At 52.5% G+C, this 14,215-nt stretch overlaps 2 protein-coding genes across 3 annotated transcripts in view; both read right to left on the bottom strand.

Moving 5' to 3' along the window:
* TSPAN15 (tetraspanin 15) overlaps positions 1–9,046 on the bottom strand; it is a 48,945-nt gene extending 39,899 nt beyond the window's left edge. The window contains exon 1 of one of the 2 annotated variants that reach the window (XM_059397614.1): positions 8,832–9,046. In XM_059397614.1, the coding sequence (XP_059253597.1) occupies positions 8,832–8,927 (96 nt within the window). In that variant the 5' untranslated portion in view covers positions 8,928–9,046. The remainder of the gene's footprint in view (positions 1–8,831) is intronic. The other variant, XM_059397613.1, reaches the window with a different exon arrangement.
* A 3,400-nt stretch (positions 9,047–12,446) lies between these two features.
* On the bottom strand, positions 12,447–13,057 carry LOC132015225 (ATP synthase subunit d, mitochondrial-like). The gene has a single exon (XM_059395829.1). The coding sequence runs from the start codon at positions 13,019–13,021 to the stop codon at positions 12,536–12,538; it is 486 nt and encodes a 161-aa protein (XP_059251812.1). The 5' UTR covers positions 13,022–13,057; the 3' UTR covers positions 12,447–12,535.
* Between the last annotated feature and the right edge of the window lie 1,158 nt (positions 13,058–14,215).

Below are 14,215 nucleotides of genomic sequence, written 5' to 3'. Positions count from 1 at the left end.
GACTGTAATGGGGTAACCCTGGGGGGTGGCCTCTGCCTTCAGCCAAGCACGCAGAGCCCATCACAGCACCCAGAATGCTGTGGGTACACAGGAATGGGTGTCTGGCCCCAAGCTCCACCACGGTCCCACCACACCGCCCCCAGCACAGCCCATCCTCTGGTAAGGGACCAGAAACAGCAGAGAAAGCCTCTGTGACAGGTCCAAGGCCACACACAGTACCAGGGAGGCTCTCCCAGCAGGAAGGAGGGGGGCTCTGAGCCCCTCAGTCTTGACCAGCCCAAAGCTCTTTCCCTTCTTCCTCTCCATACAAATGTTTACTTCCCTGCAGGCCAAGATGCAAATGCCTCCCTGGGAGAGAAAGCCGCCTTGGGAAAAAATTAAATACAACACTGCAAGCACTGGCCACAGTGAATAGTTCTGGTCTGGAGGATGGATGCAAATGTGGGGTCGTGCCTGCCACTTCCCTGGTGAGGGCTTCAGTCTCCTCAGTTGTAAAACACAACTAGTGCTCCTGTCTGGCTGGCTCCCATGGTTGTTCTGAGGATCCAAAAAGGTGAAAACGAAGTGTCGGTGAGGCAGGCAGCAGAGGGCATCCCTCCCATGCCCTCCAGCACCCCCTGACCAGCACCCCTGGAGCACAGGGCTCCTGCCCACTGACGCCAGCACCCAGCGCCCACACTGAATGCTTACTGCAAAGACACTCCACGAGGAGCCCCGCAGGCATGACCCCGTCTGCCTGGCCCCCGTGGGATGTACAAAGTTCTCCCCTTCCCACTGATGAGGGAACCGAGGCCCAGAGAGTGGTGGCTGATCTGTCCATGGTCAGGCAGCCCATCACTCTCATTCCTCACCCATCGCCCGAGTGATGGTCTCCTAATCTGCTACCAGAGGAGCTGGGTCTCCATGGCCTCCAGGCCCAGCCTCCCCCGGGGTAGGTCTGACCTCTGTGTCCAGGCCTAGCCATCTCCCTCTGCTGTGACTGCCCTCCCTCTCCTGAGGCTCGTCTCTCCCCTTCTCTGTGCTCCTCATTGTCCTCCAAGCCCCCTTTCTTCCTCCTCCACGTCGTCCGATGCTCTATATAACCCAGGCTGCCCAGGGGGACAGGAAACTAACGACGAACGGTACGTGCCTTCTGGCTGCTGCTGCCCACTTCAGCTCCATCCTCCTCCTGGACTGACCCTCTGGGTGGGGAAGATGACAACTTCGTCGTCTCCATTTCCCCTCCCGGCCCAGGCCTAGCCTGGAGCTGGACAAATGCCCCATGTTGACTACCAAGGGTGGTGGAGGGCACCTGGCGCAACCCCTTCCTTTCAGCAGGGAGGAAAGCCACCAGACCCCACGCGCGGCAGCTGCCTCTGGTTCTCAGACTTGGTGGCCAGTGAAACAATGCCTATCGTTCAGAGAGGGCGATGAGCACCACTCCGGGATTCCCGCCCCCACCCATTAGCCTTTCTATCTGGGGGATGGGGGGTCCACCCTGTAAATGGGACTGCCACCGTTCCCTGGGAACAGAGGCCTGCTGTGTGGCTGTCTGTGCAGCCGGGAGGGATGGCCCCTGTAGAGCCACAGAGAACTCAGGCAGCAGCTTGGAACTCAGCCTCCGGCTTGGTTCTGCCCAACCTTTGCCCTAGGATCTGGTTACCTGCCCTTGGGCTGGGCTGGGCTGGGGCGTAGAGAGAGGAGACAGCCCTGTCCCCTGAGAGGTTGTCACCCACTGGGCACTGGCAGAGAGCTCAGGAAAGCTGCAGACATTCTGTGATGGGGGCGGGGCGGGTCAGGAGTTCCCAGGAGGCTCTAGCGGGGATACTGAGGCAACAGTGGCCAGACAGTTAGGTCTGGGCTCCCCTTAGGGATGGCAGTGGCCACTTGACTTTTCCATCCCCGAGAAGGGGGGACCCATGATCAGAGCAAAAACAAGAGGAGGACAGGAGTTGTGGAGGGACTACTTTATTAAATCCTAGCTAGGTACAGTGGGTGATGTAGGCCTTGACCCTGAGTTCTGCCTGCCACCTGTCTGCCATTCCCTGCCATGGGGACATACTGCCCCGGGGCTCCTGGAAGTACTTCTCCCGGCCCCATTTCCCCAGGTGATGGGACCAGCGCTCAGCCTTGTGGGACACTTCTGGGACGGCCTCTGTCTGAACGTGCATGCCCATGACGTGATAATTTCTGCTGGTGCACGGCTAAAGCCCAGGAACTGAGGGGTGGGAAGGACCCACCCCCGAGAAAGGCCAGATGTGCGCCCACTGGGTCAGACTTAGCCCAAGGCTAAGTCACAGACATTTGCTCTAGGCAGACAGCATTCCCAGCAGAAAGTAGCCTCCTCTAATAAGACAGACTCCAGAAGGTCTCCCATCTTAAGCCCCAGCAACCCCCCACCCCCGTGAGCTCTGCAAGACACCCCCCCCCCACAGGGACGCAAGGCCCTACAGGGTGCCTTTGCATCTCTCCTCTTGCAGAAGCTTTCCCAAGGCCTCTAGTGTGTCCAGAGATGAGAAGTATGGAAGGCTCAGAGAGGTGGTCCTTTACCCAGGGTCACACAGCAGAAGCAGCCCTTGGTCTATGTCTCTAAGGTCCTGACAAGGAAACTTCCAGTTTCAGAAACCCAGACCCAGACTCCTCATATGGCCAGGCCCTGCCGCCCTCTCCACCCACAACCTGGCCCTTCTTAGGCTTCCACATCTGCTTCAACCATGCTGGCCTACCCCTGGGCCTTTGTACTGACTATTCCCTCTATCTGAGATGCTCTCTACAGGCCTTTTTTATGACTGGCTCCCTCTCATTCCATGGACCTCCGCTGAAATATCAGCTTCTCATAAACTCCTTCCTTGACCACACCATGAAAGAAGGAAGATTCATCTCCTCCCCTTGCTCCCTAATTTCGCCTTTAGCACCGACCACAAGTTACATTTTCTTACTGGTGTGTCTGTCTTCCAAGGTCCAGACTAAGTCTGTCTTGTTCATAGCTCTTTCCCAGGAAACATCACAGCGCCTGGCCTACACACTAGGCATCAAATAACTATTTGTGGACTGAATGAGTGAAGAACCACCTCCACCCCGGAGGGCACAGCAGGTCAGGGCTGGACTCCCCACCTTCCATTAAGATGCAATTCAAACCTTCTCACAACCACAGGTTCTCTCTAGGCAAGAGATTAATCTCAATCTCGTGTGTTCTGGACTGACCCAGAAGACCTCCTTCCCCCTGTACATGGAGCCAGCAGGTACAGAAATGTCATTATCAGTCTCTTATCTGGTTTACTCTGAGCCCCAGCCCAGGCTGGCACTGTGAGTCACCAGAGAGGTGAGGCACCAGCCTGGGTAAGAAGGACAGGTTGTTACTCCTGCATCCTGGGAACAAACAGCCAAAGACAGGGAGGTCCCAATCCCTTCTTAAAATTTCAAACAACGCCTCTCTTGCAAGAAGAGAAGGGCCCAGGCTCAGAACCCTAATCTAAGGGCAAAGAAACTTGCTTGAGACCTTAGTCTGCTCGTTTGTGAAATGAATGCACTGGAAGGTTCTCCAAGCACCTTTCAAGTCTGCCTTCTCGATTCTCTAGATTTGGAAGGCCCCTCCGGTAGGCTGGGAGAAGGCACCCTAGTCCCAGTGCTTCCAGATCCTCTCTGACAGCCCGTTAGGCCCAGTGGCTGCTTCTCCAGGAGGAAGTCACTTTTTGCTTGAATTTCCCGGTTTTCTTTTTGCAATGCTTGCCTAGAACAAGAGGAAAATGGACCTGCCTGAGGATTCAAGCACAATAATAATTTTTTAAATGCAGGAAATAAAGTATGTGCCTATAGGGATGAGGAGATGTCCCAGATGTGTGTTTATCAGCGTGTAACAGGGGTGCTCGCCCAGGGCCAGAACAAAGGTGACATCCACTGTCTTCGATGTACTCACCTGAATTACCCAGAGGTTTTTTTTTAACTAAGCACACATATTATTTTCACAAAGACAATAGGCTCTTTTTGAAAGTTAGAAATTCCTGCTAGAAACTGAATCTACTTTTTTTTTTTTTTTTTGGTCTGGCTTCTTCCAGTGCTTAACCAAGAGGCCAGGGGCAGGGCTCCTTCCAGAAATGTTAGCCTCCACCCACACCTCGGGCCCTCACAGCAGGGAGAAGGCCATGGGGGCAGGGGGAGGGCTGCTGAAGGCTACTGACACCCAAGCGGGTCAGGCTGCGTGGGTCCTGCTCTTGGTCCGTCCCAAACTTGCTATGGAGTCTAGAGCAACTCCCTTCCTCTTTCCAGGCCTGTTTTCCTCCGGGAAAATGAGAAGATCTCTCGAGAGGGAACTTTAAAGGACCCTTCAAATTTTCAGTCTATGGGTCTTGAGTTCTTAAAAAAACAGAGAAGAGGGTGGGAAAAGATTGGCTAATCCTTAAGTAGGTGATGTAGTGTTTATGCTACTGGGCCAGGCACTGCTGTGAGTTCTTTCTGCATATTCCTCCATTTCGGGGTCTCAGCGACTCTCCAGATCACCCACTTTACAGATGAGGCAATGGAGGCGCATGGAAGCTAGCGGCTGAGTCACTCAGCTGATAAAATACCAGAGCTGGGATTTGAACCCAGGCAGCCTATCACAGGGTCCACACTCTTAAGCATTAAATTACAGGAAAACATAAAGCACAGGGCATGCTCTAATAACAGGGTCCATCCTTGGAGAAGGCAGGAAGAGTTAACACCGCCTCTGGTACTTATGACCTCCCCCACCTACCCATGCCCACTTCCTTTCCACTCACCTACCCCGCCCCAAGTCCTTTTCTTCCTGATTAGTCAACATCCCCCAGCCCTGACACTCTTTTGTACTCGACTAGAAATCCTACCCCACTGTCAAGGCAACAGGCTGATGCTTTCTAGAGGGCCAGTGCCTTCCGTGATCAGCCCAGGGGGCTCTGCAAATTCAAGGCCTCAGCAAAGCCACCCATGGTTGGCCATACACCCAGCTCATGCTCTCATCCCAGGGCCCCCACCTCAGATCCTTGCTCACGAGATACAGGTTGGAACTTGACCATCCCAGCGCAGCAAGCCTTCCCCAAGCCTTCACCCTGTGGCCGGCCCCAAGAGCAGCACTCGGAAGAGGATATGAACGAGCTACGCCCCTGACCTCCAGGAGCTCAAAGTCCAGCAAGGAAAAACAGTCATGTAAACGGATCTCTAGGATCCCCTGTGGTCAGTGCTAAAATTAGAGGTGTGTCCCCAGTGGGCTGAGGGCACATGTGTCAGAATGATTCACGCTCCATGCGGGGAAGAGGAGGCTGTGGTGCTGCTGGGTGAGCTCATTCCTTGTGGACTTACCAGAAGGAGCTCGGAACTGGGGCTGAGGAGGGCCTGAGGAGGGCCTGAGGAGATACTCTGAAAACGAGAGGAACCCCAGATGTGGGACAGGAGATCATGTGAGGGGCTCAAGGTCATGGTTATACTGGCTCATAGACTGAGAAGTTTCCATTGCTCACGCCCCTTCCCATCCTCCCCACCGCAGCCAGGAGCACATCTGTTTGGTGCGCGTCTGTCTCCCAGCCTCGCAAAGATTTGCCAGCCTGCCTTTTGAACACAGAACTCAGGTCCACAGCCTGCATCACCCACAGGATCCAGCCAGGATTTGAGAACGTTTTGTTTTCCCTGCGCAATTTACTGTTACAGTTAAACGCTCGTGTCAGTGCTGTATGTCAGTTTCCCGTTGGCAGGGGTGATAGAAATCCTTTTCAAAAATAATTTAAGATTAAAAAGTGAGTCAGTTTAAAGTAATGGAGCAAATAAAACTATAATTTGTATAAACTCTATGTAGGGCAATTTTTTTAAAAAATCAAAATTTTCAATGTGCCTACAAACCCAGGCAAAGCAATACTATGCTAGTAGACATTCTGACTGTGATCACTGCCGGTGGGGGGGGGGGTGACCGGAAGTGGGCACAAGGGGTAGGGGGCTTCTGGCTTCTGCTCCATTCTAGTAGTTAATCTGGGGGCTGATTATACACGTCTGTTCACTTTGTAAAAATCCGTCAGGCTGCATACGCTTATGACAAGTGCATTTCTGTGTGTATATTGTACATTCGTGTATCCTTTAAACCCACTAGTTCTCCTTCAAGAAAGTACCCTGCAGATATACACACACATGTGCAAAATAACACATTCAAACCTCTTTGCTGCACTGCTGTTTGAAGTCACCAGAGATTGGAAACAACCTGAGTTCCCCAGCGGGGGGCTGATTGAATGACTTCAGGCACCAACAGTGAGCTCTGTGTAGCCATTGGACAGAAGGAGGCGGCCACTGCCAGAGCTCTGAAATTCACATGGACTTAAACTTAAGTCAAAAGGTAAGGGCAGAACTGTGTATCTTGCGCTCCTCTCTAAGGGGAGGGGGAGTTTATATATTGCGTGCACGTGTCTGCGCCTAGGGCACCCTACGGCTAGGAGGCTATCTTCGAAATAAATGATAAGAAACTGAACAGAGATGTTCCCTCTGGGCAGGGCAGGCCAAGGGAGAGGAGCAGGCGGGTCTTGTCACTGATGATGACTCTTTGGGACTTTAAAATCCTTGCATTTCCTATTTGATAAGACTGAAAGCAGGAAGTCTTACAGAAGGTATGAGGGTATGCTAAAACTTAGAACCCCATCCAAACCTGAGTCTGAGATGAAGGTGTTAGTACTTTGGGCTTATAAAGCAAGTAACCCTCAGCCCCATTCCTCACCCCAAGAGATGGTACCAGAGAAAATGGGCCTTCCAATAAGGGGTTTCCAATCAGGAGGAAGGCCAGTCTAGGAAACCATTACTTCCTCACACTGGGCCTCTACACTGCAGTGAAAATCTGGCCCCTAGAGCTGCCCTCGCAGGGTTGGCAGGTGGCTGAGTTCTTGGCATGGGTAGGGTAGGTTTTAAGCACAAATATTTCCAGGGATGGGAAGTCCAGGATTTGGTAAGGCAAGCTCAGTTGGCTGGAGAGGAAAGATTCCAAGTTCTGATTCCCACCCGGCCCCAAGAGAAGCAAAGCAAGGGCTAGTGAGTTGTCCCCTCCAGGCCACGGGGGTCAGTGACAGAACAAGATCTTGACAATCAAGTTCAACTGTAACTGTAGGACTCCCTTTTGTACAGCACTAGTCTCATCCACATGTCACTATCTTCCCGTATCACTAACACTAAAAACAGTCCGGTGAGGTGTGGGGCAGGGTACCAGTTACCCATTCTATAGATGGGAAAATGGAGATGCAAGGGGATTAAGAGATCGGTCATGGAGTACACATGGAGAGAAGGGGTGAAGCCAGAAACACAGCCCCTGCCTTCTGACTCCCGGTTTTCCCTTATCTTCAAGGGGCAGGCAAAGAATCCCAGAATCAGAACCAAGGGGCCTGGGAGACCATCAGGCCCAGCGGTTGATAATCCTGATTAAAAACTAGAATCACCTGTGGAGCTTAGCATACTTCTCTAGACTGGCAAGTCACTTAACAGCCCTGAGGTCCCAAACAAGGAAGTGACTTGCCTAAAATCTCCCAGTGAGTCAAAAACAGAACAAGACTAGAATCTGGATCCCTTGCGCACCAGGCAAGGCTGTATCCATAGAGGGGTCAAATGGAAAGTGAAAGCTGTTATCAGACAGATCTAGCTATTCCTGCAAACAGAATAGATCCAGCGATGGTCTGAAGAGAATACAGTGTGCATATGTCTCAGGAGGAATGAGAGCCAGAGATCTCCCCTCCAGACCCCGGACAAGCCTGCCCTGTGGCTCGTGGGGGCAGGAGACGATTCTAGAGTGGCAAGTCTGGAGCTGACCCATAGAAATATGTTCTCATTTCTAGGTGCAGGTCCAGCCTAGTCTGAAATCTTCAGAAAGGAATCACTGTTCCGTGACAGCTTACCAGGAGGGCTCAGCTTCCCAGTCAATAATAATAATAATAATAATAATAATAACAATAACAATAATAACAACAACAATAATGGCTCACACTTAAGCTCCTCACTGGTCCCGCCCAGTGCTGAGCACTGTACTTGGCCTACTTCATTCAATCTCCACACCCATCCTTAAAGTTGAATATAATTACTGTTTCTATTTGCAAATGAAGAAACTATGGCCTAGAGAGTTTAAATAACTTCCTCAAGATCACTCAGCTAGAAAGTGGTAGCGGCAGGATTCGAAGCCTAGTTCATGGCCAACCACCAACACCCTGCCGCCCAGCAATACACAAGAAGAGGTAAGGCTCAGCGGCTGCGGAAGTTACCGGATATCCAGGAGCTGCTGGAGATCTCCCCATACATGACCTGGTGGAACCCTCCCAGCTACTCCGCGAACATGGTACGCCCATCCTCCTTCCACCGTGGACGAAACCGAAGCTTGGTAGGGAAGCATCTCGCTCCGGGACGTCTGCAAGTAGCTAGTGGGAGTCCAGGTTTCCCTGCCCAATCCGGACCACAAAGCCAGACCACTTCTTCCCCACAAGCTGACGCGGAGGCAAACTCCATAACACCCGTAACACCCGGCGGGGCGGGTGGGCCGGCGGGCGCGCTCCACACGGTAACCACGGCCTAGCGCACCAGCCAATACGCACCAGACGCGGAAAACCAACGCTCTGGGCAGGTGCACACAGGTGAGCCACGGAGCGCTCCTGTGTGGTTGTCAGCGCGTAGTCAACGCTCCGGACCCATCTGCTGCTGAAATTCAGGCTGAGCCTGGGCGCCAGAATTTCCTGCTTCCCAGGGAGAGTGGGACGAGGAACCAGGCTTGCACTCCCCACGCCCTCCTTGGAGCAGCCAAGTCTAGACCCTACCCGGGTACGGCGTGGGGGCGGTCCAGGGAGTGTCGGCACCACACACCCCCCATTTCAGGGTCTCCCTTGGTCACTCACCCAGAACACCGTGGAGTAGACGACCAGCGAGAACTTGAGCCAGAGGTAGGAGAGGCGCGCGCAGTAGCGCACCTGCTCGGAGTCCCCGCGGGGCATCCTGGGCACTCTCCGCGGGGCTCCGGGGCTCCGGGGCTCCCGGGCTAGGTCCCTCGCCTACAACAGCCCCACCTGCGGCTGCCAGCCCGGCCGCGCGCCCCGCCACCCGCGCGCGCTCCGGGACTGACATGGGCTGGCGGCAATCACAGCTCTGGCCCGGACCGGTCCGCCCAGCGGCCAATGGACGCGAGGCCGCGGCCCAGCCTCTGGAAGAGGGCGGGCAGGGGGCGGAGCCGTGGTCCGGGACCCGCTGTAGGCGTAGGGAGGGGAGGGGGCGAGAGTTATGCAAACGAAGTCCTTTGAGGCTGTGGAGACGCCTGTGCTTCGGGCGCGGAGCGGGGCGTGGGATAGTATGCACAAAGGCGCGCGGGGGAGAAAGCCGGCCCACCTAATCGGGGGTACGTAGAAATGCGTGCTTTCCATTGTTGGCAAGAGGGAAGACTGTGGGAAGGGGTCAGGAATTAACAACCGCTAAGGGGCTAAAAAGTGTGCAAATGAATGTGCGAGCCGGGAACGGAATAAAGGTGGAGCTGCTCAGCCTGAGGGGGTGGAGGACCCACTTTCGTTAGGAAGGTGTGACAAACCAGGATGGGGCTAAGGGGTCCCCTTGGAGCTGGGGCCGCGAGTTTCCCCAACTAACCTTTTTCCAAGTCTCCGGGAACCCCCTTCTCTGAGGCCGGTTGAGATCCCAACCCTGTCCACCGCCCCCCCCCCCCCCCCCAGGGCCTCTTCCTCTGGGAAGCCCTCCCACCACACATCCTCAGGCCAGGTCGGTGGCCCTGGCCCTTGCTGCACACTCTCAGCCAGGTCTGACCCAGCCTCTCCTCTCCGAGCGTTTCCTCTGCCTGGGGTCAGAGGCTGTCTTCCACTGACCCAACTTGACTCAGCCGCTGTTTCAGGCTGAGCTCATCCTGGGGCTTGGGAGTCCGGCAATCGTTTGCGGCATTCAGTTATTAAATGTGTGGCCCATGGGGCGCCTGGGTGGCTCAGTGGGTTAAAGCCTCTGCCTTGTGGCTCAGGTCATGATCTCAGCGTCCTGGGATCGAGCCCCACATCGGGCTCTCTACTCAGCGGGGAGCCTGCCTCCGGCTCCTCTCTCTCTGCCTGCCTCTCTGCCTACTTGTGATCTCTCTCTCTGTGTCAAATAAATAAATGAAATCCTTAAGAAAGTAAATAAATAAATAAATAAATAAATGTGTGGCCCAGAGGTTGAGATCAAGGCAATGCTGGGGGCATTGGGGTCCCTGGTGGTGAGTGCAGGAATGGCACCCCGGTCTAAGTCCCCTGCCCTGGACTGCCAAGCCTCCCATATACACACACTCCCAGAGTGAGACAGATCTCCAGACAGACCAGGCCCCCACTCCAACTCCCAGGGCTCTGCCCTAGAAGAAAGTAAAGTTGGGATATGGAGTGTTGGAGAGCAAGAATGTCCTGTCCCCTTCAAGGTCCTTCTACCCAGACTAAGAATCAAAGTGACATGAGACAGATTTACAGGAGGAAATCATATGAGGGCATATGAGGACTCCAGATAGATGTGAAAATCCCAAAGACAGGCAAAATGAGGTACATGTGTCATTCTGAACTAAGGAGAAAAGGTTAGGGTTCTGGGACTTCAAAGAAGAAATGCAATTCACAGGAAGATGAGAAAGAGTAAATGTTTAATAAACAGATATTTGCTGGGTCCCCACCGTGGGAAAGATGCAACATAGAGGACTTGGCTCAAACAGGCCTTGCTAGGTTCCTCCCTTTTTACCATACCTAATTTTATCATTATTACTATTATTATTATTATTTAGAGAGAGGGGAAGAGGCAGAGGGAGAAGAGAAGAGTAAATCTTAAGCAGGTTTCATGCCCAGCGTGGAGCCTGGTGGGGGACTCAATCTCACAACCCTGAGATCATGACCTAAGCCGAAATCAAGAGTCGGGGGGCTCAACCGACTGAGCCAGCCAGGCGCCCCTACCTTGCCTACTTTGTATCATAATGTGATTATCTGTGTCTTTCTGGAGCAGATTCTCCATCTAAATTTTTTTCAGGTGGGTGAGGGGGGAGGTAAAGAGCTTTTCCTGAATATGCTGGGCTTTGATGGTTCTCAGTTCAAAATAACCTTCTTGCCAAAGTGGCCCATCTTGGGGCAGCCTGCCCTTGGCCCCTGCCGCTGGAAGGCAATGCCTTGCCCAGAGAAGTAAACGGAATTCAGTCTCCGGGTACAAATGGAGCGCATCCTGCACAGGTGTTTGTGTTGGGCAGGGACGCAGAACCAGGGACTGCTACAGCACACTGAAAAGGGTAGCCAAGGGCCACAAAGACATCCTACTAATGTGTTAAAAGTTGTCCTTTGAGGAGGAGGACACCAAGTCTTTACCCTTCTTTGGGGGACTAGCTTCCCTCCACAGCCCTGCAGAGCTCACCTTACACCCTCTCTTTGAGGTACTGGTCTCATCCCTCCGCTCCCCCGGGGGCCGTCCATCTCCCTCTCCCTGGTGGAAAGCCTAGCCAAGGAGGTTTTCTTTCCAGTTGCATTAGCCTTTGTTTTGGCATCTAGCTAGCTGCACTTCCTCTTCTATTTCAAGTTTTCCCTGGTGACAAGCCAACTGAAGCAGCCCCTCTGGGTTCTCCCTGAGCCCCTGTAAGTAGTGCCCCAAGAAGAGGCTGGGACAGCCATGCAGGGAGCCTGGATTTCTTTGGGATGAGCACACCATTCCCTGGGCTCCTGGGCACCTTTGTTGCCCACCCCCACCCCTAACCTGACCCCAAGTACTGTGGGCTGCCCCCAGTCACATCTGCAAACACTGAGACCTCAGAAGAAGTGACCCCTTATTTGTAACTTTTCCTTCTTTTTGCCAGGAGCTCTGGGCTGGGGGTTAGCTGCCTAGGACCAATCCTGGTTTTGCCATGAATTTTCAGAGAAACTGTTAGAATGTGCGGTATAGATAGTGTGTCTACAGGTCTGAGTGCGACCCTGGTTGCCGTTTACAACCACCTAGTGAGTTTTAAACGCATGCCAAGGGGTGCCTGGGTGGCTCAGTCAGCTGAGCATCTGCCTCTTGGTTTCTGCTCAGGTTGTGATATAGAGACGGAACCCCACATCAGGCTCTACATTCAGCACAGAGTCTGCTTGCCCCTCCCCCTCCCCTGGTTTGCTTACACTTTCTCTCCCTCTCAAATAAATAAATAAGTAAAATCTTTAAAAACAAAAACAAAAACGGGTGCCTGGGTGGCTCAGTGGGTTAAGCCTCTGGCTTCAGCTCAGGTCATGACCCAGGGTCCAGGGATCAAGCCCTGCACTGGGCTCTCTGCTCGATGTCCCCACTTCCCTCCCCTTTCTCTCTGCCTGCCTCTGCCTACTTGTGATCTCTGTCTGCCAAAAAAATAAAATCTTAAAAACAAAATAAAAACGGATAAAATAAAATGAAAAGTAAATGGACGCTGATATCCAGACCCCACCCTACCTCAGCGAAATCAGACTCACCACCAACAGGGACTTAGGGATCAGTATTATCTTAAAGGTCCCAAATAATTTCTTTTTTTTTTTTTTTTACCATATCCATTATTTTTAATGTCTAGCGTTTATAATACGAGGGCCAGAGCTCTTTCCCCACCTCAAGTTTATAAGTTTTCGATTGGCTTGTGAGGCCAATAGGGATACTTCTTCTTGTCTAATTTGGTTTCTGGGAAGGCTTCATTCAGGTCCTCAATGGTCACCTGATCAAACGGAATTATGTTCCTTAGCTTCTCCAGCTGTTTTTCATATTCCACAATCCTGGCCTTTGAGAGAGACAAAAACTCAGCACAACTTTTCACATCTTCTTTTTCTTCAGCGTCCACCTGAACAGTGTATTTATCCTCTGGTACAGGAATCTTCAGGGCATTGAACTTCTTCTCAAAGTCATCTACCAAGCCAGCCTTCGCCACATTGGCCTTGTAGTAAGCCCAGTCGATAGCAGGGGGTTTCTCAGGGAGAGTAGCCAACTTGGAGGTAAGTGTCTCATTCCAAGATTTCAGGGAGTTAGCAATGGCCTTCTGGTTTCGGGGTATGATCTCCCCAAAAGCTACCCAGTCAATGGTTTTTAGAGCAAGTTTTTGCCCAGCCATCTTGAGATCCTTCACCAACCCCAGCTGCCCACGGTCCCAAATAATTTCTAAAGGCAGCCAGGACAGAGTCTCACCCATCCAGAAGTAATCATGCAGGAGAGTGGGTCATTTCGTCAGATAGGCCACACTCCAGAGGTCACCCGGCTAGCCGTGGTGTGCTGGTGAAGGTTTAATGACTGCCTCTCCGTTGGTGGGGAGTGGATGGGAGGGCTCCTGCTGGTGGTCTCCAGAGTGGGAATACTTCCACCTGTGGTCCCTGGGCATTAAGAGACATAATCGCTCCCCCCACCTCTGCACCCCTCCCTCTCTCTGTCCACCCCTACAGCTTTACTGATTACCCCAGGGAACCCTACCCATAATGACAGAATGCATCCACGAAATTCATGTCTCATCATTAGCATAACAAGTATTTTTTTAAGCATTTTATTTATTAATTTGCAGAGAGAAGGAGAGTGCACAAGCAGGGGGAACAGCAGAGGGAGAGGGAGAAGCAAGCTTTCCACAGAGCAGAGAGCCTGATGCAGGGCTCAATCCCAGGACCCTGGTATCATATGCTTATGATATGCAGATGCTTAACCGACTGAACCACCCGGGTGCCCCAGCATAATAGGCATTAGAAATGCACTCTCCTTGGGTGAAATCAGTAGTACTCAAGATATGCAGATTATCTAAAATGAGACACACACACCCGTTTCTTGTTCAGAGGAAAAGAATTTCACTTGAAGATGATGGGTGGGTCTAAATTCTTGAAGATCCCACGTTCCAAGGTACCTGGTTGCCTGATGTGGGCAGCAGTCTCTAGAAGGTTGCGGCTTCCTTGGGTAGACCCTTCGGTCAAGGCGGTAGAGTGCCTAAAAGCAGAGAGCCGGGCCTTCCCTGACTTTACAGAACAGATTGTTGGAGCCAGTTTTGTGGCTACTTGCCAATAAATGTTTGTTTTATAGATATATTTATGGATGTCACAATTTGTTCTGAGATCTGTCTTTTTTTTTTTTTTTTTTAAGATTTTATTTATTTATTTGACAGAGAGAGATGACAAGTAGATGGAGAGAGAGGCAGGCAGAGAGAGAGAGACGGAAGCAGGCTCCCCGCTGAGCAGAGAGCCCGATATGGGACTTGATCCCAGGACCCTGAGATCGTGACCCGAGCCGAAGGCAGCGGCTTAAACCACTGAGCCACCCAGGCGCCCCTGAG

The sequence above is a fragment of the Mustela nigripes genome, chromosome 4 (genome assembly GCF_022355385.1).
Source record: "Mustela nigripes isolate SB6536 chromosome 4, MUSNIG.SB6536, whole genome shotgun sequence".
Lineage (NCBI taxonomy): Eukaryota > Metazoa > Chordata > Mammalia > Carnivora > Mustelidae > Mustela > Mustela nigripes.
This window is presented reverse-complemented; position numbering and strand designations above follow the sequence as displayed.

What these genes read in the sequence shown, in the direction of transcription:
- LOC132015225 (XM_059395829.1), bottom strand. Translation starts at nt 13,021, where the DNA reads ATGGCTGGGCAAAAACTTGCTCTAAAAACCATTGACTGGGTAGCTTTT.